Source organism: Balaenoptera acutorostrata, chromosome 18, assembly GCF_949987535.1.
Source record: "Balaenoptera acutorostrata chromosome 18, mBalAcu1.1, whole genome shotgun sequence".
NCBI lineage: Eukaryota > Metazoa > Chordata > Mammalia > Artiodactyla > Balaenopteridae > Balaenoptera > Balaenoptera acutorostrata.
The window spans coordinates 57924035-57950242 of record NC_080081.1 but is presented as its reverse complement, the minus strand read 5'-3'; the positions used below and the strand labels follow the sequence as shown (position 1 = coordinate 57950242).

General features: G+C 34.9%; 1 protein-coding gene across 6 annotated transcripts in view; it reads left to right on the top strand.

Annotated features, from left to right (window-relative positions):
- Nucleotides 1-19335, top strand: part of CCDC122 (coiled-coil domain containing 122) — a 34609-nt gene extending 15274 nt beyond the window's left edge. For all 6 annotated transcript variants that reach the window (XM_057532899.1, XM_057532898.1, XM_028167589.2 and 3 more), the window contains 3 exons: nucleotides 3279-3677; nucleotides 4435-4551; nucleotides 18393-19335. In XM_057532899.1, the coding sequence (XP_057388882.1) occupies nucleotides 3486-3677; nucleotides 4435-4551; nucleotides 18393-18542 (459 nt within the window). In that variant the 5' untranslated portion in view covers nucleotides 3279-3485 and the 3' untranslated portion in view covers nucleotides 18543-19335. The remainder of the gene's footprint in view (nucleotides 1-3278; nucleotides 3678-4434; nucleotides 4552-18392) is intronic.
- Nucleotides 19336-26208: the final 6873 nt, after the last annotated feature.

The window sequence follows — 26208 nt, the reverse complement described above, 5'->3', positions numbered from 1 at the left end:
CTAACAACATGGATGAGTCTCTAATTAGGCTGAGTGAAAGGAGTGAGACTAAAATTGTATATATTGTATGATTCTTTTCATATAAAATTCTTGAAAATGCAAACTAATTTTTGGTGACAGAGCAGATGAATGTTTGCCTGGAAACAGAGAGCTGAGGAGGGAAGGAGAGATCACAAGGGATCAGGAGGAAACTTTTTGGGACATGTCTGATTTTTGGACATGTGGGTAATGGATAGGTTCACTGTCTTAATTGTGACAGTCTCATGATCATAAAAGTAAGTCAAAACTTGTCAAATTGTAAAGTTTAAATATGTGCAGTTTATTTATATCAATTATATTTCAATAAATCCATTAACAAAGAAAGGAAAGAGAAGAGGGGGAGGGAGATGAGAAAGAGGAAGAAAAGAAGGAAGAAGGAAGGAGAGGGAGGAGGAGGAAGAGGAGGAGAAGCAGGAGGAGGGGGAGACAGCAACAACAAGAAGACATATAATTCTAGTGGAAGGGTAGAAATGGATTGGAGGAGGAATTGAATAAAGCCAGGGAGAAAAGTCAACAGTCTATTAGTTATGTCAGTCCAAGAAAGAGAAGAGATGATGACCAAATTAGTGTGAATGTCATCTCCCCATATTGATCAATAGGGTCAACAGCCTGATCTAGTGGACAGGTCATGTGTCCCTTTCCTGACCATTCCATGTACATCACTCATTCACTCATTTATTAAGTATTTATAGAGCACCAACTTTGTGCCAGGTACTATTTTAACTACAGGGAAGATGGTGGTAAAGAAGTTAGACAAGTTTACTGCACCCATGGAGTTTACTTTCCAGTTAAGGCAGGCAAGCAATAAAGATATAAAGTAATTCCATTGATTGAGGTGTTACAAAGGGAATACGATAGGATTATGTGTAGAGAATAACGGGGAGGAAGGTGGGTAGTTAATTTATATTTTGATTCAGGGAAGACTGTTCTGAGGAGTAATAATAAAGCTGAACTGTGAAAGACAAAGACCCCAGCAGGTAATAGCTAGGGATAGAGAATTCTAAGATGCAGGGAACAATTACAAATGCCCTTAGGAGAGAAGGAACTAGGCGTATTTCATAAACAAAAGGAAGCTGGAAGTGGGGAGAGTAGTACACGAGAGGGATGGCAAAGTGGATAGGGATTAGAGCATGTATGGCCTTAAAAGCCATATTACAGAATTTGAATTTTATTATTAGTGCAATGGCAAACCGCTGGAGGATCTTGAGCAGGGAAGTAGCATGATATGATTTATGTTTTTAAAGGATTCTTCTGCCTGAGAAATGGAGTCTAGTTGGGGGAGAGGAGGAAGCATGGAAACAGGGAGACCAGTTGGAAGCTGGACTATGCTACAAAGACTGGTCAGAAGTGAGCTGGGATTTTATATATTTTGGAGGCCCAACCATCAAGATTTGTTGGTAAATAGGTTGTGGGGGTTAAGGTAAAGGGAAGAATCAAAAACGACTACTAGGTTTTTAAGTGTCCAGGTAGAAAGTGGTACAGTTTATGGAAATCAGGAAAGCTGGAAGAGGAGCATGTTGGGTGTGCAAATTAAAAGTTGTTTCCTGAACCTGTGTAGTTGAGACATCTAGTAGATATCCAAATAGAACTGTCGAGTGGGCATTTTAAATATTAGAGCTGGAGATAAAGATTGAAGTTCATCAGCACGATGTATTTTTCAGTGTACTTCCCTCTCTTGTCTCTGCCAAGAAAAGGATAGGCTGGGTCTGCCTTTTTAGTGAAGTGCTTCCCTCCCCAAATTATAGATTCATTTAAAGAGGACGACCATACTGGATAGAAGAAAAAGGATAAAGGCCTACAGTTGTATTGGTGGGAGGATCTACAGAATTTGATGAATAGTTAAATATAAAGAGAAGGGAGGAATTAAATATGACTCCCAAAGGAATACCATTAACTAAGTTTGGGAACATAGGGGTGTGGTAATTTGTATTTTTAGTCCCAAATCTTCATGTATATCCACACCCTTTGCCATTTATCATTATAATGCCCTCCCATAATGGGTGGACATACTTTCTACCCCTCCACTGAGATTTGATCATGTGACCAGCTGGGATGTTATTCAAACAGAGGTTTGAAAAAGTTGTTCCATAATTGGGCTTCCATTCTTCTGCATCTGCTATCATCATGAGAAGGACATGCCTGGCCTGGCCCACTAGAGGATAAGATACATGTGAAGCAAAGCCAAGACACCCTGGTTGGCCCAGTTGAAGCCAACCTAAATCATCTTACAGCCAGCCAACCTCCAGACGTTTGAGGAAATCCAACCAAAGTCAACAGAACCACCTAGCCAAGCCCAGTTGCTTCTCGTCACATGAGCAATAAACACTAGTTATATGTCACCGAGGTTTTGTGGTTCTGACACTAAGTGACTGATACAAGGGAGAGCAAGATGGGATCGGGGAGGGGAGGATTAGTCTGATTTTTGGACACGATGAATTTGAGATGGCCAGTGGCAGCTGGGTATAGGACTTAACAGCCACTTATATTCTGTGAATCATTAGCATATATGTAGCTCAAGATCTAAGTATGGATAAGATTACCCAAGGAGTACATACAGAATGAGAGGAGGAAATTATGATGACTGCACCCTGAGGAAAACCTGTATTTGAAGGAACCATCGAGATTGAAAAGCAATGCTCAGAGATATCTGAGGAGAAGCAGAGAAGAGTGCTGGTAGGTTTTAAAAAGGAGGTGCTGGTTAGAAATGCCAAATGCCTCAGAGAGGCAAAGCTAAATATACCTTTAAACTCATCTTACAAATGAAGACAGTGACGTTTGAATAGGGTAATTAAGTTTGCTATGTATGATCACCCCAACTAGTAAATAGTAGTAAGGAAACTAGAACCTAGATCTTTTGTGTTTTCAAGTCAGGGTTTTATCATTTTTATCACATAGTTTTTCTTTAGTTTGTACTTCTGATTGCCCACAAATATATTATTAAAATGATTGTAAAGTATCTTTTACATATAAAATGTTAAGACAAAGGATAAAATTTTAATATTTAGAATTAGATGAACATTAAAAAATAAGAAATATATAACCCTGGGCTCCCTCTGATTATAAAATAATTTTGTTACTTAATTACATGTCTCCTGTTATGCATCAATTTTTCTATATCTGATAAATATATATTTTTTATGTTAAGTGATTTTTCTACACACACTATGGATCAAAACAATGACCTTTCTTTCATGTTGAATATCATGAACTAATAATAATAATGTTGAAATATCTTACAGAATGAACTTCATGAGCTTAAAACACAAATAGCATCTGTCTCTGAAGAAACTAAAGAAACAGAAAGGCAAATTTATCAGCAAGATGCTGCCATACAGAATACCAGACTTCAGTGTGGAAACCTGGAAAATCAAATCAAATCCTTACATACAGAAAATGTGAAGCTTAAATTTGACATAGAGGCAGCACAAGAAGATTTTGAGGAACAAATGATAAGATATAATGAATACTATGCAAAAATAAAAGCACATAAAGATAGTTTGAGAGAGGTAGAGAGCAAATGGTCATTCATGACTGAACTCGATGAGAAACGAGACCTTGTTAAAAAACTAAAGACAATGAAAGAGGAACTTATGCAGGATCTCCAAAATCCAGAAGGAAACCTGATGAAACAAGTACAGGTTTGAAATATCACTTATTAAAATGTTTTCTATTACTCCTTTTATTGCAAGTACACTTACTAAGTGATAAACTTATCATTAACTTAATAAAATACCCATGGGTGCTCTAACTCGATTCAGAAATTTGAAAACTTGTGTAAGTGCATGAGTTATGTAACAACTATGCCATATGTGCAAATCCATAAAGGAAACATCCCCAAATCCCTTGTGGATTAATAAAAATATATAGTCAAACAAAATCACAGTAAACAATGAATCCATTTGTTACAGAAGGTGTGACTCACAAAGATGTTGAAACTCTAGCTTCCAGGCTAATGGATCCAGACCAATTAAAATCAATTTAGTGTGCTTAATGCTGTTACACAAACAATATGAATTAATAATTATACCCTAAGCATCTTTTTCTTAATATTCTTTGAAGACGTTGGGAGATAAAAACTTAAAATATCTATTATTTCTTGCTAAAGAATTAAAAAATATCCTTCATATTGTAGCTGGGCAATTGCCCCTGTGACTACCACTTTCCTTTATGTCTTATTTTCATTTGGTTTTTACTTCTATATTTTCAAATCTAAGGTTTGCTTGTTTGAATAACCATTCTTTGTTCCTCGTACCTATAGAAGTAATATTCTAATCCTATTTATCAAAATTAAATGTGATGGCTAGTTTTCTTAAATTACAGAAACAGTGAAAATCTTGGATTTATATTGACCATTCATTGTTTGATGTGTATATTTTAAATTCTATAAACATACAGGAAGACATTACAAACCTAAAGGACAAAATTATAACTGTAAAAGAATCCATCATTGAAAAAACTTGTTTTCTTGAGGAAGAAAAAAAGACACATGAAAAATTAAGAAAAGAAATAGAGGTAAGTCTTAATTATCTGGATTTCAATGTTTTATGGGATCATTTTTTAAACTTTTACTATAGTCATAATTTCCATAGTTTACTCTCAATTCCCAAAACAGCTAGAGAACAAAAAAGAACTACAAAAAGCAGTTGATAAGTCTAAACCATTAATAGATAAGTATAGAGACTCCCTCATTCAAAAATACTCAGATATATTAATACATTCAAAGAAAGCAAGTACTCACTCTTATTTAAATCTGGCCTAGAATTCTTCCAGGTCGCATTCCACCAATTTTGTACCCAATTAATGGCTAGAAATCAGAGGCTAATACTGTATGTGGCCTTTTCAGATTGGCTTCTTTCACCTAGCAACATGCATTTAAAATCCTTCCATGTGTTTTCATGTCTTGATAGTGAGCTGAGTGATAATTCCATTCTCTAGATGTACCACTGTTTATCTATTCACCTGCTAGAGGACATCTTTCTTGCTTCCAGGTTTAGGCCATTATGAATAAAGTGGCTATAAACATAAAAAAAAAAAAGGAAGCAGAAGCTACCCAGTCAAAAATATGACCACTCCTAGACAGAAATTAAAGACTCTTCAAAGTAGAGTAAAGACAATGGAAGTATTGGTATTCTAAACCCCTCTGACTTCCTATTTGTAATTTTCAACTGTCCAATTAAAAACAACAAACTGATATGTAAAATTAAAAGTGAGACTAAATTTGAGGTGCCACTGGCAGACCTCTATAGTCATTATTGTTTAGATGAGGGCAGAACAAAAATGGAAAAGTGTACGTTGTTAAGGGCAAAAAAATAATTTTCACCCTTAAAAATTACTTTGGAAAATAAAAAGATGTATATTTTCAACTTGTTTGTGACTAATTGACACAATAAAAAAAACCTGAGGAATTTGAAGACAAAAACCCTCACCTTTACAAAACATTCTCTTCAAGAAACACCATGATTTTATCTTATATTTTACTGGCAATCTAAATAAATGGGTATTTTTTTACCCTTCTAGATATCAAGATTATTATAAAACTATAATAGTAAGACAGTATATAAGTGGCATAGAAATAGAAAAAATGATGAATGAAACAGAAAAAAAGAATCCAGAAATAATCCATCATGAATGGTACAAACAAGTTAGCCATATGAAAAAATAAAGACAATTTTGAAATAAAATTAGATTCCTACCTCTTAACACATACATGCACATGCTTCCACAAGGACTGAAGACAATATAGGAGACAAACTTAACCATTTGTGTTACAGAAGTATTTATTTTAAAAGATACACAGACATATATGCAAACTGCATGATTAAATGTTACTTTTGACTATATCATAAATTTCTAGATTATTGAGATGCAGCATAACAAAGAAGACAAGACTCATTTTGAGAGAGGGTATTTGTAACATACATAAGTGACTAAGAGGTAAGAAAATTTCAAACAAGCCATAGAACATTGGTAAAATGGTATGAAAAGTCTTACCTTTCAAAACATGAATATCAAAAAAAAAACCCCAATGGAAATGATGAACAACCTCGCTAACCATAAGGGGTTAATAATTAAAGCCACAGTAAGGCCCCAAATTTAGCCTGTCAATTATCAGTATTACAATTTGTAAGATGTGGACCACCTGAATTCTAAAATACTATTGGTATGAGTATAAATTGGTAAAAGCATTTTGGAGAGAAATTTGAGATTCTTAGTAATTTTTATTAAGGTATAATTGTCATAAGAGTAGGTACACTATTTATAAGGGTTTAGCTTGATTAATTTTGACAATTTATACATACACCTGGGTTACCATGACCTAGATCAAGATATAAAACTTTTGCATCATGCCCAGAAAGTTCTCTTGTCCCTTTTCCTCAGGCTACCACTATGCTGATTTTGAAAACAGCTTTATTGAGATATAATTCACATACCATACAATTCACCCATTTAAACTGCATAATTCAATGGGTTTTAGTATGAATACAGATAATTTGTAACCATTACCATAGTCAATTTTAGAAATTTTCATCACCTCAAAAGAAACCCCATACCCTTTAGCTATGCACTCTCCATTTGTCTATTGTATTTACCCATATTTTTACTCCACCATATTCTTTCTTCCTTCCTGATGTCCTAAGATTTCCTCTTTTATCATTTCCTTTCTCTTTAGAAAATTTCTAAATTCATTCTTTTAGGAGAAGTCGGCTGGTGGCAGTCTCTGGGTTTTTTCTTTTTTTTCATCTGAGAATGTCTTCATTTCCCTTTCATCTCTGAAAGATATTTTGGTGGATATAGAATTCTGGGTTGACAGTTCTTTTCAGTTGAAAAATGCTGTGCCACTTCTTTCTGGTCTCTGTGATTTCTAACAGATAATCCACTGTCATTTGAATTGTTTTTCTCTCTGCAGATACGGTATTTGTTTCTTGCTGCTTTCAAGCCTTCCTGTCTTTAGTTTTCAGAAGTTTTACTGTTATATGTTTTGGAACTAATTTCTTTGGATTTATACTATCTGGAAAATTCTCAGCTTCTTGATTCTGTAGGCTTATGTCTTTTGCCAAATTTGAGAAATTTTCAGCTCTGATTTATTTGAATACTTTTGCAGTTCTGCCCTCTTTTCTCCTATCCTTCCAGGACTCTGATGACACAAATCATAGGTCTTTTTTTGATATAGCCCTACAGGTCCCTGAGGCCCTCTTCGTTTCTTTTTTTTCAGTCTTTTGTCTCTCAGTTTTTCAGATTGAGTAATCCTTTGAGTTCTATCTTCCATTCACTGATTCTTTCCTTTATCCCCTCCATTCTGCTATTGAACCATCCCATGAAACTTTTTATTTCAGTTACTGTGTTTTTTCCATTTGGTTCTTTGTATCCTTTATTCCTTTGCTGAGACTTTTTATATTTTCATTTGTTTCAGGAAATTCATAATTACTCATTGAAGCATTTTTATGATGATCGGCTTTAAAATGCTTGTCAGATAATGCTAACTTCTGCATTTTCTTGGTGTTGGCCCATGTTGATTGTTATTTCTTACTCAGTTTGAGGTCTTCCTGGTTCTTGCTTTGATTAGGGATTTTCTATTAAGATCTGGACATGTTGGGTATTATGTTTTAAGACTCTGGGTCATTGTTGCTTCCAGGTAGTACTGGAAGTTCAGAGTCTCCATGGACACTCATGGAGGGAAGAAGGGCTTCTCGTTACTGCTAGTCAAAAGTGGGAGTTCTGGCTGCCCACTAGGCTTCTGTTGATAAGCCCGTGGCTGGGAAGGGCAGGAGCACCTCTTTACTGCTCCCGTGTAGATGTGGCCTCGCTACTACTGAGCGGTGGTAAAAGCCCTGACTCTCCACTAGGCCTCCTCTGACATTCTCCCAGTGAGGAGGGGGAAGAATGCCTTGTTACCACTAGATGGGAGTAGAAGTCCAGCCTCCCCAGATGGGCTCCACTCACACCAGAGGATGTGGTTTGTTACTTTCCAGAGGGAATGAAAAGTCCTGGCTCCCCAGTCAGCCTTCTCTGATACCGCCCCAGCAGGAGGACCGGGGCACCTTGTAATAGCCCAGCAATGGTGAAAGTGTAGGCTTTGCTAGTGTGGGTTGTCGGGGGGGCCATAGTTTTCTCTGTGGTGTTTGACTTTAGTAGTTACTACCTAAAAGTGTTCAGTCTTGCAGAGTCTGCCTTTTTCCTGGTCCTTTGGCTAGATAGCAGGCTTTTCTTGGAGTTTTTTTGTTTTGTTTTGTTTTGTTTTGTTTTTGTCTGCACCTATTGGCATTTCCAGCTTGCTGTCTTCCCCATATCCAGTCTGGGATATATGAGGCAAAATGAAAACCCAGGGAACTCATTACCAAGTCGTTCCTAGGGTCCTAAGGTCTCCAGCCAGTCTGCCTTCTTCTCTCCACCTTTCAGAAGCTTCTTATGCTAATATTATATACAGTGTCCAGGGATTTTAGTTGTACTTAGCATGAGGAATAGGTATATGAAATGCATCTACTTTATTTTGACAGAAGCAGAAGTGTACATAGGTATTTTTAGTGGTAAAGGGTGATGTAAATGTCTACTAATGATAGATTTAGATGGAATGTCATTGAGCTTGAGACTTCAGTTTTTAATGCTTTCATCATTGTATTTCTTATTGTGAAATTTAATAAGCTCTTTTTTAAGCTTTCATAATAGGGTTACTAAAGATCCTTTTAGGCTTTTTAATTTTAGTTTTATTAACTCTAATGCATTAAAAAGTAGTTCTCAATTCTATCACAATGTTATGGTTGAAAAAATGAAAATCTAAGAAATTAGAGATTATCTGTAATAAACTATAAAACTGAAGGACAAATACCACAGCCACAGCATTGTCTTGAGAACACTGCATTTTTTTCCCAACAATTTCATTTATTGCTTGATGAGAATTTATCATTGACACAAGTAACTTCTTTCTCAAAACAACTAGTTTTTTAAGAGTATAAATTCAAATACCAGAAGATTTTTATTACTTATTTCTTTTTTGAGTCTTTTTTTTTTTTTTTCTATTCCTTCTGGATGTTTTTAGCCATGGCCTTGGTACAGTTCATGGTCATCTTTTGCCTGGATTATAGTATTCTTTTGTTCTAATGTTTAATTCTTTCAATATTTTGTGCTTTGCATGTTTAATCTTGATATTAATATTGCTTTTTACATTTTTTGGTTAAGAAAAACAAAATGGTTTTTGAATTTTACATGTTTTTTTTTTTTAGTCAAATGAATGTTTTTGGTAATTTTAGGCCATGTCTGAATGAAAGAAGTATTTCAAAATAATTACCCCAAAATGCCTTTTTTCCCTGTCTCTTGTCTGTCTTTATATATATTTTAGAAGAAAGGAACTATAGAGAGGAAAATAAAGATAAGTTATGAGTCACTGACGAAAAAAAGTGGGGAAGCAAAATACAAAGCATACAAGCACAAAGCTTCAAATACAAAACATTAAGCAACAGTCATTTTTAAAACCATGTTATTTGCCAAATCCAAGAGTTTTCAGGGAAGGGAAACTAGAGCAGTTAAGAAGTTTTTAGCAAATGATGAGTGCTGCAAGTAACATTTTGTGATAACAGGTATTGTGTAAAGCATTTTAAGATTTATTAACGGTTACTCTTGCCTAAATTTTGTTCAATTTGAGCTCCAAATTTAAAGGACAGGGAAAAATTTAGAGTGCTTTCGGAGCTACTAGGGATCAGGAACAAAATATGTTTCATTTGTTACAATGCAACATGCAGGTTACACAATTAACTAATCCATTCATTTACTGAGGTCAGCCACAGAAATGATTACACAACTAGAAAGCCGGTCCTACATGAAAAACCCAAAGAAGCAAAGGTAAAAAGGTAAACTAAAAGCAGGGTAAGAATGATTCAGATAGCTAGATAACATGGTAACAAATTATTCTATCTTACAAAAGGTACAAGAAGAAATGTTCAGTATTATTAAATCTATTGTTGTTTATTGAGTGCCTGGTATTTTTCAAGCACTTTGTGTAGGCTATCCCATTTAAATTCTCACAGTAACATATTTTATAGAATTTCAGAAAATTTAAATAACTTGTACAAGTTTATATAGCTAGTGATAAGGGACAGAATAGAATATGAGTCCATGTCTTTTGGACTCTACTCCCAATCTTTTTAAAAAATGGTTTTCACTTCTGTGGAAATATATTCTCTGTGGAAAAGATTAAAATTTTAGAGGGAAGGCTGAAGTTCCTTTGACCACTGCCTCCCATTACACTGCTCTCTTATCACACTCACCTCTTCCTAATGGCAACAGCTGTTTGGTGTGTGCACTTGGTTAAGCATGAGTATGTATGTATATATGTATATATATACATGTGCATGTACACACACACATGAACACACATCTATGCATAGGGGAAGATTACATAAAGTACCATACATATAATTTTGCAACTACTTTACTTACTCAATAACCTATATCACAGTTTTTTTTCATATTAGTACCTATGGGCCTACATTATTCTTTTTAACTGCTGCAAAATATCTCACAGTATGACTATACCTTAATTTATATAAACATGCCACAACTGATAGACATTATTTCCAGCGTTTCACTATTAAAAGTAATGTTGTAGTGAACATAGTACACACACCCTTTATATCAAGAAGTAGAATTACTGGGTTGTAAGAGAAGTTCCATGATCTTACTAATATTTAATATGTTCTCTTAATAATTATCACCACAAATAATAATAATAACTTATGTTTGAAATCATTTTATACTGTTTTAGGTATTCCTACCCCTCATCATGAGGTTGATTGAGTAAATATTAAATTTGGCCTTATTTGGAGCCCCAAACTTCTGTATTATCTCCCTTCAAATCCTTGGCTTTAACTTGAACTGCAGTTGCATTGGGGGCGGGGGTAAAATTTCAAGGATCACAGTGGGGAAAAACAGCTACAATGCTGAAGAACTGACCTGAGATTTTAGCATCTGCCCACTGCTACTACTGCCACACTTTAGGAGTAAAGACCATACTCAGAACTAAGAACTAACGCAAAACTAGACTAAAGACAAGGCCTAGATCTAAGAACAAAACTGAAATGGACACTCTCTAGCAAAAGTATAAAATAAGGTCTCACAAGTTCAAGATGATCCACCAGTAACTTAACTGACTGTTCGAACAAAATTCAAAACTTTTCAGAAGAAAGTAACATAATCCAGAGTTTATAATATATGTACACTGTTCAGTTAATAAAAAGCATTCTTACACATGTAAACAAATAGAGAAGTATTACCAATAATTAAGAGGATAATTAATCAAGAAAAACAGTCACAGTTGACTCAGCAGTTGTTCGGCAAGGACGGAAAATTATGATTAAATATGTTAAATATTCTACAGCAGCGGTCCCCAACCTTTTTGGCACCAGGGACCAGTTTCGTGGCAGACTATTTTTCCACTGACAGGGATGGGGGGAGTATATGGTCCAGGCGGTAACGCGAGCGATGGGGAGCGATGGGGAGCGGCAGATGAAGCTTTGCTCACTTGCCTACCACTCACCTCCTGCTGTGCGGCCTGGTTCCTAACAGGCCTCAGACCAGTACTGGTCCACGGCCCCGGGGTTGGGGACCCCTGCTCTACATGAAAGATGGATACACAGTAATGGGTAAAGAGAAAGAATATTAATCATATAAAAGAACCAAATGGAAATCTTAGAACTGAAGAAAAAGTTGAAAAAATTTATTGGGTGTAATTAATAGCAGGTTAGACACAACAGAAGCAAGATCTTTCTTAAACTTGAAGACAGATCAGTAGAAGTCATCAAAGCAAGCATACAGAGAAAAAGAAAAAAAATTGAAGAAAATGCATAGAGCCTCAGTGACTTGTGAGACCATGTTAAACAATGTGACATATGGGTAATTAGAGTTCCAGGAGATGAGGAGAGAGAGAGAAAAAGGAACAGAAATATTAAGAAATACTGGCCAACAATTTTCCAAACTTGACTAAAAAAATAACTCATAGATTCAAGAAATTTATCAAACCCAAAGCAGGATAAATACAAAGAAAACTGTATCTAAGGAAATTATAGTCAAGCTACTGAAAACCAAGTACAAAGAAAAAAAATCTTAAAAGCAGCCAGAAAAAAAGTCACATTAAATATACAAGAACAGTGATGGTTATTGATTTTTTTAATAGACTTTATTTTTTCAGAGCAGTTTTAGGTTCACAGCAAAATTGAGCAGAAGGTACAGTGTTCCCTCATACTCTCTGCCCCCTGGCAGCCTCCCAAGCTATCAACAACTCCCACCAGGGTGGTACATTTGTTACAACTGATAAACCTATGTTGACACATCATTATCACCCAGAGTTCATAGTTTACATTAGGGTTTACTCTTGGTTTTGTACCTTCTATGAATTTTGACAGATGTATAATGACATGTATCCACCATTATAATATCATACGGAAGAGTTTCAGGGGGGTGGTGGTGGTGGGATGAATTGGGAGATTGGGATTGACATATATACACTAATATGTATAAAATAGATAACTAATTAAAAAAAAAAAAAGAGTATCACTGTCCTAAAAATCCTCTGTGCTCTATGTATTCATCCCTCCCTCCCCCAACCTCTGTCAGCCACAGATCTTTTTACTGTCTCCATGGTTTTACCTTTTCCAGAATATTGTATAGTTAGAATCATACAGTTTGTGGCCTTTTCAGATTGGCTTCTTCCACTTAGTAATATGCATTTAAGGTTCCTTGTGACATTTCATGGCTTGATAGCTCATTTTTTGTTTTATTTATTTATCTTTTTAGTGCTAAATAATATTCTGTTGTCTGGATGTACAACAGTTTATTCTTTCACCTACTGAGGGACATCTTGATTGCTTCCAAGTTTTGGCAATTATGAATAAAGCTGTTATAAAAACATCTGTATTTTTGTGTGGTATCAGTTTTCAACTCCTTTGGGTAAATGCCAAAGGGTGTGATTGCTGGATCATGTGGTAGAGTATGTTTAGTTTTGTAAGAAACCACCAAACTGTCTTCCAAAGTGGCTGTACCATTTTGCATTCCCACCAGCAATGAATGAGAGAGTTCCTCTTGCTCCACATCCTCACCAGCATTTGGTGCTGTCAGTGTTGCAGATTTTGGTCATTCTAATAGGTGTGTAGTGGTATCTTGTTGTTTTAATTCTCATTTCCCTGATGACATTTCATGTGGGACATGTTTTCATGTGCTTATTTGCCATTTGTATATCTTCTTTGGTGTGGTGTCTGTTCAGGTTTCTGACCTACTTTTTAATCTGGTTATTTGTTTTCTTATTGTTGCATTTTAAGAGTTTGTTGTATATTTTGAATAACAGTTCTTTATCAGATGTGTCTTTTGCAAATATTTTCTCCCAGTCTCTGGCTTGTCTTATTTTCTTGACAGTGTCTTTTACAGAGCAGAAGGTTTAATTTTTTTGAGGTCCAGTTTATCAATTATTTCTTTCATGGATTGTGCCTTTAGTGTTGTATGTAAAAAGACGTCACCAAACCCAAGGTCATCTAGGCTTTCTCCCGTGTTATCTTCTAGGAGTTCTATAGTTTTGCATTCTATATTTAGGTCTGTGATCCACTCTGAGTGTAGACAGAAAAGAAATAAATAAAAAAGGCAAAGGAGACTAATAGAACAAAAATACTGAAATGGTAGACTTAAACCCAAACATATCAGTGGTTACATCAAATGTAAATGGACTAAACACTCCAATTAAAAGGTAAAAATGATCAGATTGGATTGAGAAAACAATTTGTGAACATAACTTTTTCACAAGAGATGCACTTTGAATATAAAGACACAGACAGTTTGAAAGATAGAAAAAGATAAACTATGAAGACATCAATCTTTAGAAAGCTGGTCGTGGCTGTATTAATGTCAAGTAGATTTTAAGATATGGACTACCATCAAAGTTGAAGAGGGCCAGTCAATTCACCAGAAACAAATAATAATACTAAATGTGTATTTACCTAATCATAAAGCTTCAAAATACATAAGCAAAAACTGACAAAATTATAAAGAAAAAGACACAAATCTACAATCATATTGGAGAGCTTAACAACTTTTTTGAATAATTGATAGAACAATATGCAAAATCAGTAAGCAAGCATATAGAACATTTGAACAACTTATCTACCAACTAAACCTAATTACCATATATAAAATACTCCACCTAATAACTGTTGATTATACTTTATTTTCAAATGCACATGGAACAATCACCAAGATAGACAATACACTGGATGATAAATTTCAAAGAATTTGGTATTCTTTGATAACAGCAGAATTTAATTAGAAATCAGTAACAATAAGAAAGCTAGAAAATACATAAACATTTTGAAATTGAGCATCACAATTATAAATAATCCATGAGTCAAAGAAGAAATCACAAAAAAAGAAGAAATCATGAGAATTATTAGAAAATATTTGAAATTGAATGATAATGAAAACACAGCATATAAAAAACCATAGGGTATAGTTAGAGCAGTATTTAGAGGAAAATTTACAGCTTTAAATGTGCATATTAGAAGAGAAAAAAGGTTTAAAAGCAATTATCTAAGCTTCCATCTTAAGAGACTAGAAAAATAAGAATAAATTCAGCCAATAGCAAATAGGAAGAAATGATATAATAAATAGTAGAAATCAGTGAAATAGAAAATGGAAAATCAGAGAAAATCAACAAAGCCAAAAGTTGAAAAGACTAATAAAAATTGATAAACCATAACAATACTGATCAAAATCATGAGGATCGTGGGGATAGTACCTTAGGTCCTATAGACTTAAAAGGATGATAAAGGCCTATTATAAACAACAATAAATTTAACAACTTAGATGAAATGGACAAATTCCTTGAAAAGCGCACATACCATCAGTAACACAGGAAGAAATTACCTCTATGTTTAGACCTATGGTCCATTTAAAATTAGGCTATATAAATGGTGTGAAGTAGGAATCAATGAAATTGAACTCATAATTAAAACCCTCCCCACAAGGAAAGCTTCGGACTGACATGGCTTCACTGGTAAATTCTATCACACATTTAAGGAAGAAATAATACCCAGCCTATACAAATTTTTTCAGAAAATGGAGGGTGGAACCCTTCCCAGCTTATTTTAGCAGGCCAGCATAACCCTGACACAAAGAATGAACAGGAACATTACCAGAAAAGTAATTACAGACCAATGTTCCTCATGAACGTAGATGCAAAATATTTTCAAATTGACATTCGCTAGTATGTATAAAAAGGTTAGTAACTCATGACCAAGCAAAGTTTATCTCAGGAATGCAGAGTTGGTTTCACTTTCAAAACACAAACAATGTAAAGAAGTGAAGGAGCTAGTCATGTAGATCTGAGGAATAGCTTTCCAGGCAAAGGAAAAAATAAGTGCAAAAGTCTTAAGATGAGAACGTACTTGGACTCAGATTCTAGAAGTGAAGTGTGTCTAGAGTGAAGGGAATGAAGAGGCCACTCTTTTTGCCACTGTGTTTTATGAGCACCACCCCTGCTTCATTATTATTCTTATTTCTGCCTTGAGTGTAACAATAACTAAATAAGAATAGTAACCCCTCCATTTCTCAGAGGCAAAAAAAGCTGTATTCTCTCCAGAACCACTACATCCTTAGCTGTGTAATGGTATTCAAGTTTGAATATTGACACATACCAAAGGCAGAATTATACCAATAGAGGCTGAACAATTGGCTGGCCTTCAAGAAGGCTCACAATGTGACCTTCACCTTTACGAAGTCACTTCTTGGCCAAAACCTCCTTTTAGCCTTGTGGGCTTAGAAAATTAACATTTTAAGTATCCCAGAGTTGGGTAGACATGGAGAAGTGCTAGTAGAGTTCACAAGAACCTGATGTATAAAACTCAAATGCCAGTTTATTAATTTACAATAATAAACAAAACTCTCAAGGAAATCAGAAAACGTATCAGTCATCAGTGCTTCTTCTCCCTGTAAGGAAACTACACTGGAAGGCAAATTATCATAAAGCTGGTTACTGAGCATGGAAATCAAGTCAGTCATTTGAGTTGGAGTGTTCTTGACCTCTGGCTCTGGACACTCAAGGAGCCAATCTCCGTAACAGCGTTATTCTTATCAGGTAGTCACTGGATGGGAACTACCAACACATGCCTCCTTCACTTGCCTATTTTTGTGCTACGTTCTTCACATAATCCCTTCTGATGATATAGTCTTTCTGTTTATATTAATACCTCCTGTGATATCTAGCTGAGGCTGGTGATCTAGAGTCCCACTGAGGGGACTTTGCATGTCTCTACTCTGATCCATGGTGTATTAGTTTCACAGCTTCACGGCTGAAGAATAATTTTAGAAGCAGGCTAATAAGATTTATGGAGTAACCAAAATTTTGTTCTAGTTATTTGATTTCTATTAGTATATTCTATGAACATGTATATAAGCATATTCAGTGACTATATTCTCCCTATAAATGTATGCTATTGGATATATCAATGGATATATTTATTACATATTAATAAATATTATATGCAGTGATATGTATTACATATATACATATAAGTTGATATATATCCCTTTGAATATACTTGATATATTAAAAATATTCTTTTGAATATAGTTTCATTATCTAATATGATGTTTCTGTTCACTAATTTATTTATAATTCTTTTAAAGTCACTTTCTGTTTTGCCAATATATCAGGAGGCCTAGTTCACCAATTTGAATGAACTATCTGACTTTGCAGAATTAACAAAACTGAAAACTTAAAGGGATGTTTAAAGTTTATAGCAATTTATGTGAAGTGTTAGTTGACAAGTTTTCACTTTGTTTTTATACCAGTATTTTGGAATGCTTACAGTGTTTCTGTCCTAGTTCCCCTGATGCTCTGCAGAACTGTGTTTCCATATAATTGGTTTCTTTTGTAATCCTGTATGTTTTATTTTATGCATTTAAAAACACTCTAAGAAGAAGTCCATAGTCCTCATATACTATCAAATGAGCCATGGCATAATAAAGGTGAAGAAGCTCCAAGTTAAGGGAGGAGCTGGAAAAGAGAGAGGGGAAACTGTACTGAGGGTCCCAGTAAAAAGGGTCTCAGTTAAAAGGAAAGCTGAGTTACAGACAGAAGGGGAGACAGGTTGGGGACAGAGTCTTAAGGCCCCAGAAACCCAGAGTCTTGTCTCCCTACAGCCATCTTAAGCTATAAACTTACTTTGGCAAATTGGTTATTTTGACAAATTTGGTGAATTGGTGTTTTGACAAATTGATTCTTCTTTGTATTGACCTAGAATCACCTTCCTAACTGACTAGAGCTCTCTCTTAAATAGACATGAGAATGAAGAAGTAACTTTCCCAGCCTCACTATTCTATTATTCAATCAGTTCATTTTAAAGTGGGTGTTTTACTACAATACCACTGTCACACTCACTGGAAGTACTACTTCACACCCACTAAGATGGCTATGATTACGATCAAAAAGACAGGTAATATCAAATACTTTCAGTGTGTGAAGAACTGGAACCATCCCACATGCTGGTGAGAATGTAAACTCGTGCAGCCAGAGTAGAAAACGGCATGGCAGTTCAGCGAAAAATTAAAAATAGAATTACTGTATGATCCAGCAATTCTGCTTCTGGATATATACCTAAAAGAAGTGAAAGCAGAGTCTCAAAGATATATTTATATCCATATTCATAGCAGTGTTAGTCACAATAGCTAAAAATAGGAACAACCCAGGTGTCCATCAATGGATGAATGGATAAACAAACTGTGGTGTATACACACAATGAAATATTATTCAGCCTTAACCCATGCACTTTCCACTGTGCCTCACTGCCTTCTGCTGTAGCCTTGTCTGTCTCAGCATAAATACTGATCTACTTAATGGCAGGGAAATGGCCTACATGAGCTCCTGGATCTTTTAGATCAATGGGTCTATGTTTCATTGAACCACTAGATACAGGAAATGAAACCATTTCTCTTAACCAGAACCTGCTTTGATAAGTAGAAGGCCCTCCATCACAGATGCTTCCCTTGTGTTCAAATCCCAAACACCATCACTTGCTAGCTGTGAAACCTTGAGTGCATTACTTAAACTCTTTGATCTTCAGTTCATACAAAAGTGGGGATAATAATATTTACATCATAAGGTGTTATGAGAATTTAATTATATGTAAAAAGCTCTCATCACAGTATCTAGCATGTAATGTGTTGAATACTTATAATTACTGTTTATTTTTATTATCATTATTATTTACAGTAAGTAATTTTTAATCAAGTGCTTTACTCTTTAGAGTAGTCAAAATATCCTTTATGGCTGTTTACTATTTTTCCTTCTCAAGGCCCATTGACATGTGCTCTTCTTTTAATAGGTACAGCATAAGAGATACGGTGCAATTCTTAAGCGTTTGCACTGTCAGGTGAACAAGCTTCAGTCAAAGAGAAGACAATGGCAATGGAACATTCAACAGCTGGAAAAAACTGCAGCTGAACTGAGAAAATGCATTGGAACGAAAGATTAACATGGCCATATGGTAATGTAGTATAGGGTAATGCTGAGCACAGACTATGCCACAAAAATTACGGGATAGAAAGGTGAGAAAATCCTTTGGGTCTTAACAACCGACATCCACTATCAGAGGGCTCTCTTAATGACAGATATGTTTTCTTTTCTTTGAATCAGTCATCTGTTTGCTGAAATGCCTTCCAACCCGATAATTGATAGCAATAGAGAGACAATAGGAAGGCTCACAGAAGAATAGTGAAAGACTCTGTATGAATATTTTGAGTGTATAAGATATATTGTACTCATGAATGCCTGTTTATAAACATGTTGCCTTCACTAGCACATGAAGCAAAAATTTAGAAGAAAAGAAGCATTTGAATTTACAATGATTTAAATTGTTAAGATATTTTAAATGGTTGTCTGTTTCAAACTACCTGCTTTTTTACCCCTGGCTTCAAAGCAGTCCATAAATGTTGACATTTATAATAAGGTTGTTATGTGTTCAAGGCTTCAGATATTTACTTAGTTTTTCTCTTTTATCCAGAAGGTAACAGTCATTTTTCTTTGCTGTTGGATAACATATTTTTAGAGTGTTGCAATGTATACAATTTTTTGTTCACTTTTCTGTCTGTATGTTCTTTCTTACTATTCTATAGCTAAATTGAATTTATAACATCATGTAAGGCAAACATACCAGCTCTTAATGTTAACCAATGTAGACTAACATATATTCTTTCTCATTGAAAGTCATATACTATGTCCACAGCAACAAACTTGTGCCTTTTAGAATAAACGCACTCCTTCTTGTGGCTCCATTGCGTCAAATTTTTAGCAGCAGAAACAAAACATTAATTATTGAAGATACGGTTTTTAAATATTCAGTTTTAGGATTTAATGAGTTCAAAGCAATAACATCAAAAAGGTATCTTAGGTCCATTTTCTCCTCACCTTTCTATGTGCATAAGATTCGGTAAGAGTATAGCTGACAGAGCCTCAACCACCAGAGGGCAGACAGCAGAGGCAAGAAAAACTACAATCCTGCAGCCTGTGGAACAAAAACCACATTCACAGAAAGACAGACAAGATGAAAAGGCAGAGGGCTATATACCAGATGAAGGAACAAGATAAAACCCCAGAAAAACAACTAAATGAAGTGGAGATAGGCAACCTTCCAGAAAAAGAATATAGCTGACATAAAACCTGATAATCTTGTTTGCCTAATATTAGTAGTCCTATTAGGAATTTGCATGGCTTTTTATGGCTAACACTTCAAGTGGCTTATGCTGTAACACAATCAGCATTGGTCCATGACTCAGAACTAGGTTATTTTCTTTCTTTCTGCTTTTTTTTTAGGATTAGGGTTAGGGTTAGAGTTAGTAGATCACAGACATAAATGTAAAATGCAAAATTATAAAACTGCTAGAAGATAACATAGGAGAAAGCCTAGCTAACCATCAGTATGGTGATGTCTTTTTTAGATACAACACCGAAGGCACAACCCATGAAAGAAATAATTGATAAGCTGGACTTCATTAAAATTAAAAATGTCTGCTCTGTAATAGACACTGTCAAGAGAATGATAAGACAAGCTATAGACTGAAAGAAAATATTTGCAAAAGGCAAACCTGATAAAGAACTGTTATTCAAAATATAAAATAAACTCTTAAAACTCAACAATAAGAAAACAAATAACCAGATTAAAAAATGGGCCAAAGACCTAACAGATACCTCACCAAAGAAGATACACAGATGGCAAATAAGCATATGAAAATATGCTCCACATGATATGTCATCAGGGAAATGAGAATTAAAACAATGAGATACCACTACACACCTATTAGAATGGCCAGAATCTGTAACACTGACAACACCAAATGCTGATGAGAATGTGGAGCAACAGAAACCCTCCCATTCATTGCTGCTGGGAATGCAAAATGGTACAACCATTTTAGAAGATAGTTTGGTAGTTTCTTACAAAACTAAACGTACACTTAACATATGGTCCTGCAGTCACACTCCTTGGTATTTATCCAAAGGAGTAGAAAACTGATGTCCACACAAAAACACAGATGATTATAGCAGCTTTTTTCATAATTGTCAAAACTTGGAAGCAACCAAGATGACCTTTGGTAGGTAAATGGATAAATAAACTGTGGTATATCCAGACAATGGAATATTATTTAGTGCTAAAAAAGAAATGTTATCAAGCCATGAAAAGATATGAGGAAACTTCAATGTATATTACTAAGTGAGAGAAGCCAATCTGAAAAAGTTACATAAGTCCAACTATATGACATTCTGGAAAAAGAAAAACTATGGAGGCAGTAAAAATATCAGTGGTTGCCAGGGTTGCTGAGGGTGGGGGGTTGGAGGAGAGATGAATAGGTGGCGCACAGGGGATTTTTTTAGGGCAGTGAAAATATTTTGTATGATGCTGTAATGATGGATATATGTCATTATACATTTGTCCAAATGCATAGAATGTACAATACCAAGGGTGAATCCTAAGGTAAACTGTGGACTTTGGGTGATTATGATGTGTCAGTGTAGGTTCATCCTTGGTTTAAAAAGATGTACCATTCTGGTGAGTAACGTTAATAAATGGGAAGGCTGTACATGTGTGGGACCAGGGAGTATATGGGAAACCTCTGTGACTTTCTCTCAATTTTGTTATAAACCTACAACTGCTTTAAAAATTTGTTATTTTTTTAACATCTTTATTGGAGTATAATTGCTTTACAACGTCATGTTAGTTTCTGCTGCATAACAAAGTGAACCAGCTATACGTATACGTATATCCCCATATCCCCCCCCTCTTGCGTTTCCCTCCCACCCTCCCTATCCCACCCCTCTACGTGGTCACAAAGCACCTGATCTCCCTGTGCTATGCGGCTGCTTCCCACTAGCTATCTGTTTTACATTTGGTAGTGTATATATGTCAATGCTACTCTCTCACTTCGTCCCAGCTTACCCTTCCCCCTCCCTGTGTCCTCAAGTCCATTCTCTACAACTGCGTCTTTATTCCTGTCCTGCCCCTAGGTTCATCAGAACCTTTTTTTTTTTTTAGATTCCATATATATGTGTTGGCATATGGTATTTGTTTTTCTCTTTCTGACTTACCTCACTCTGTGTGACATCAGTACATGAAAGTCAGTATTAGTAAAACATTTTGGCTAAGAAAAGTGAAATTCTGCTTATAAAAATTGCTTTGGAACCTTGTAAAGTTCACATAGGTGATTACAATTAATACTCGAAGTTCCTATATCATCTTGCATTGAACATGGAATCCCTTGTTCATCCATACAAATCATTAAGGCCTATATCAATACTGTGGAAATTTAGGACTATTTTTTGGTGGGGAGAGTCAGTAGACTAAGAAGAACTTATGGTTTTTGAACTAAAAACTATTTGATTTACTAGTTGCTCATATTTTCAATATTATATTTTATTTTTCATTAACTAAGCTAATGATTAGTAAAGCTAATGATCAGTAGCTAAAAGTTGTGTGCCTGTCATAAATAACCTATGCTATATTTGTTTACTTGAATTTATAATGTATTTCTAAAGGAAGGGTTTGGTTTTTGGTTTTTGTTCTTTTACTTTCCTGATAAATTTGGCAGTATAAGTAATGGGTCTTCTATATCACATTAGCTACCATATAGCACTTTCTCCTGAATGTTACTGAACTGTGAACAAAACCAGGAAAAATAAATTGAAACAGATACTAATAACAGAATAGATTTATTCAATACATATCTAAGAATGGGATGCTCCAAATTGCTTTTTCTCTCCTGTAATGTTCTATTTCAATGATGGCTATGAGGTCTACATTTTTAGAAAAATTAAAATAGCATATGATTTAGTAATGGCAGAGTTGCTGTTTACATAACCCAGTAAAGACAGACATGAAATAATGAAACTTCACTCTTTTAATTAATGAGATGGTGTATTCCAATAGCAAAACCAGAGTTCATGTGATAAATAGTTTTAAAAGGCTTCTTACTCAAAAAGCTCTCTGGCATAACAATCATGTCAGAATTGGAATAAAACACTTAAATTACAGATATTTGCCAGTATTGCTGTCACATAGCACAGGTAATTTAGAGGCAATGATAATACACTGCCAGTCTAAGATACACCTTCAAATTTCTTTTTTGTCCAAAATGTTTAAGTCAAGACATATCGTCCACCTTATCTATTATGTATTACTTATTACTCCCCATGACATTATTTTACATAGATTAGAAATTTGTAATCCTCGTGCTTGTCTTGGAGAAGCTTCCTCAAGGTGCTTTCAAGACTATTTCTCCTTGATTTCATAGTGCTTCTTTATGTATGTGATATGGGAAAAATATAACAATCCTGCAAAAATGAGTTGTTTTGTCTTCAATGACTAGTGTTAACTAATTCATGCCCAGTTAGCCAGCCAGATGTCAGCACATATACTTGGCTGAAAATATTACACAGTTTTCTCCTCATCCACCTTTCCCACAGAGACTGTGTACAGCCACTGTCAAGTGTCTGTCATTCCTTAGAGGGAGACCGTTCTGAGGACACCTCCGTCCCTTGGATGTAATATTGACTTGGCTGGGAAGTTAGATAATGTTGATATTATTTTAATTTGTGGTTCATACAAATTTGTATAAAGCACTCAATTCTCAGAAGAGTCCATTCTTTTTCTAATCTTTCACTAATTTAGATTATTCATCTTCTAAGCCTTTCAATCTCAATTAATCTGTCAATGTAATTTACTCAGGCACAGTTTCCTAATAATTAGTCTAATTCTCTCATTTTTCTTCCATTTCTTTCCAGCAAAAAATTCCACTTCCTCTTCAGAGCTTTCCTTTTCTCAGTCTCTGCACAGCCCCAGTTGTATCATCTTCAGACTCCAATTCTCATTTTTGGTGTAACTCCAAAGTTTAATTCACTTGCCTAAATTTAGATCCCAAACATTGAAAACAATCTCTTCATTTATAACTGTCTTATGCAAGAGACTCCATCTTTATTTTGAACTGCATCCCAGAGATAAACTTTCTCAGAAACACTGACGCAGTCAGTGCTCTGCCCAGACCCTCTCAGATCTCTTTTTTATCCTTTTTGAGCACCCTTCTCCCAAGTGAACTATGCTTTTACCTCCACTAGCTCTCACCAACACTGTCTGTGGGAGTCCTGCCACGCTCAAAAGGACTTTACCTGCTATTACAGCCTTGCTTGGCTTTTTTTCTTTCCAGTCTTGCTTCCCTCACCAATTTCTCCTGGGAGGACTTCACTAATAAATCACTTGCTCGGAGTCTGCTTCTGGGAATCCCAAACCAAGTCACCTTGCAAAAGTAATTACACATTGAAATCTCTATTTTCAAGATATGACTTACTCTACTCCGGTTCCTCATTCCAGATCAATTCTGCTTCCAGCAGCAGCAGCAACAGGAAAAGAAAAAAAAAAAAGCAAGAAACTTAGCACCTTTGAAATCTAATTACTATCCCATTTAGTATAATTTTGATATTTTTATTTGCTTTAAGTTAAAAAGGCAAGCCAAAAGACACAAACTTTATTCCATTTATTTAGTACAACAATAGAAGTACACTATGAGCCTTCAAGTATAATAAATCAATCACTATTTTGTATTAATCTTTTTTGATATTAGTATTCTTAGGAACTACCATGTTGCTACGTACTATAAATTTATTAAATAAATCTTGATTTTGAATTTAACAATTTTTTAATTAAAAATTTTTTCAACTGTGCTGAGGTCATGTGATTTTTAGACAGGCTTATTAAAAGACTCATGCAACCAGACAAAAAGGGTGATATTTAAGGAAAACATTTTGGTTGCTCTCATTCCAACTAAATGACAAAGACAGGGACAGGAAAAAATCATGTGTGCACATCCCCAGATCCTATGGCCTCATATAATCATCCTGGTTCTTTCAAAACATCCTTTCCCATCTTTTCCATTTTTTTAAATTAGCAATTCTCCTTTTTAATCATTCATTATTCCACCTACAACTCAAAACCCTAGAATAACAGTCTGTCGCAGATCAAGAGTAATTAACTCAGAATATTACAAAGAAATGTGGATCTAGAAGACAGAACATTTCAACATAAAAAATCAAAATCATAGCATCTGTCATCATGGTTTCAGAAAATTTACAGTCACTTTAAAAGTATTGCTAAGGGTATTTTATAATATCTTTGTGATTTTTTACATTAACAACATCGAAAAATATAAAATTGGTAACAGTTATAAAAAAAATTATTAGTGTTGTGAAAATGGTTTTAACCTAGGCTAAAGTTATTAAGACTTCTTGCTCTTGGCCTCCAAACACTTGTAAACATTAGTATTACTAGTCCTCAAAACTTCAAGCTGATATATAAATAAGTTAAAATTCTGCAAAATGTCCTACACTTATGGAAGTAGGGCCCAGCAATAGGAACAAAGTTTGAATATCCGCTTTCATTTTGTAACATAATCTAAAAAAGAAGCTGACTGGTATGCGTGAAAGCCCAGCACAGTGAGCTGATGATGGCAAAGAAACAAATCTCACGTTCTACCTTCTTTGTTAGGTAATTGCAAAAACAAATATGTCATGGTTCTTTCCATTCAGGAGATTAATTTAGTTGGCAAGAGGGACATGTATATAATAGGTTCAAATACAACATAAAACATCCTGTAATAGAAGCATAAACCAAACCCTGTGGAAACACAAAATAAGGTGTAATTAATTCCAGACGAGGGTGGAAGAGTTTAAAAGAAGAGGTGACATTTGAGGTGGGCTGCAAAGCAATTATTTTCTCATGATTGTCTTCACTCACCAGACTCTGAAAGTTTCTATTTTATTCCCTTTTGCACTGCCATCAGCAAGCAGATACCTGGCATACATAATAGGTGCTCTGGTGTATGTTGAATGAATTAGTGAATAAGATAATCAACCATTGCTCTTCTTGTCAATATCTCCAACATCCGTGTCGTCAGTCTCTCCTACCTCTAATCTTATTATTAATACTATTTCTTGAGTTATCTTCTTTGAGTAAAAACTGAGCCTGAAATGCCTCTTCTGGGAAAAAAAGAAAAAAGAAAAACTTCCCAAAGACACAAAATCCATTTCAGGACTAAACAGTAAACACTGCCTTTTTTTTCCATTTTTTTCCCATTCTATTTAACAATAAACCCTTTCCACCAGCCAAAACAAAATTCTAGGTCTTCTGTAGGCATGTATTTTCACAAATTTGCTTCAAGTTCTCTCTCCTACATTCAGGAGTCAACTCTAACACAGCCTCAGAACCAAGTTCAACAGTTACAGCTACTATAAAGCTGAACTACATTTAAAATGCCTCAGTTTCTCTGCAATGCTGTAGCTTAGAAGTACTAAGAAATCTATACCATGATTTCTGAATCAAAATAAATATTGTCTTACAATTTAGAGAACTTATGTAGAGTTCCTTGTTTAAAATAGGTTAAAATAACTTTAAGCTTTTTTATATTGGGCTTAATTATGGATAGTCTGGCATGGGATCATTTGATTGACATAGGATGATACCAAATAACAGACAATTCATTTATTATTTATAAAAGAACATGAAAATTACTTCCAAAATTTACTTTTATGATTTTAAACCAAAATATGTGAATATTTATAAAGACCAAAACTTTTCTTTAAATGCCTTTTTAGAAAATGAAATG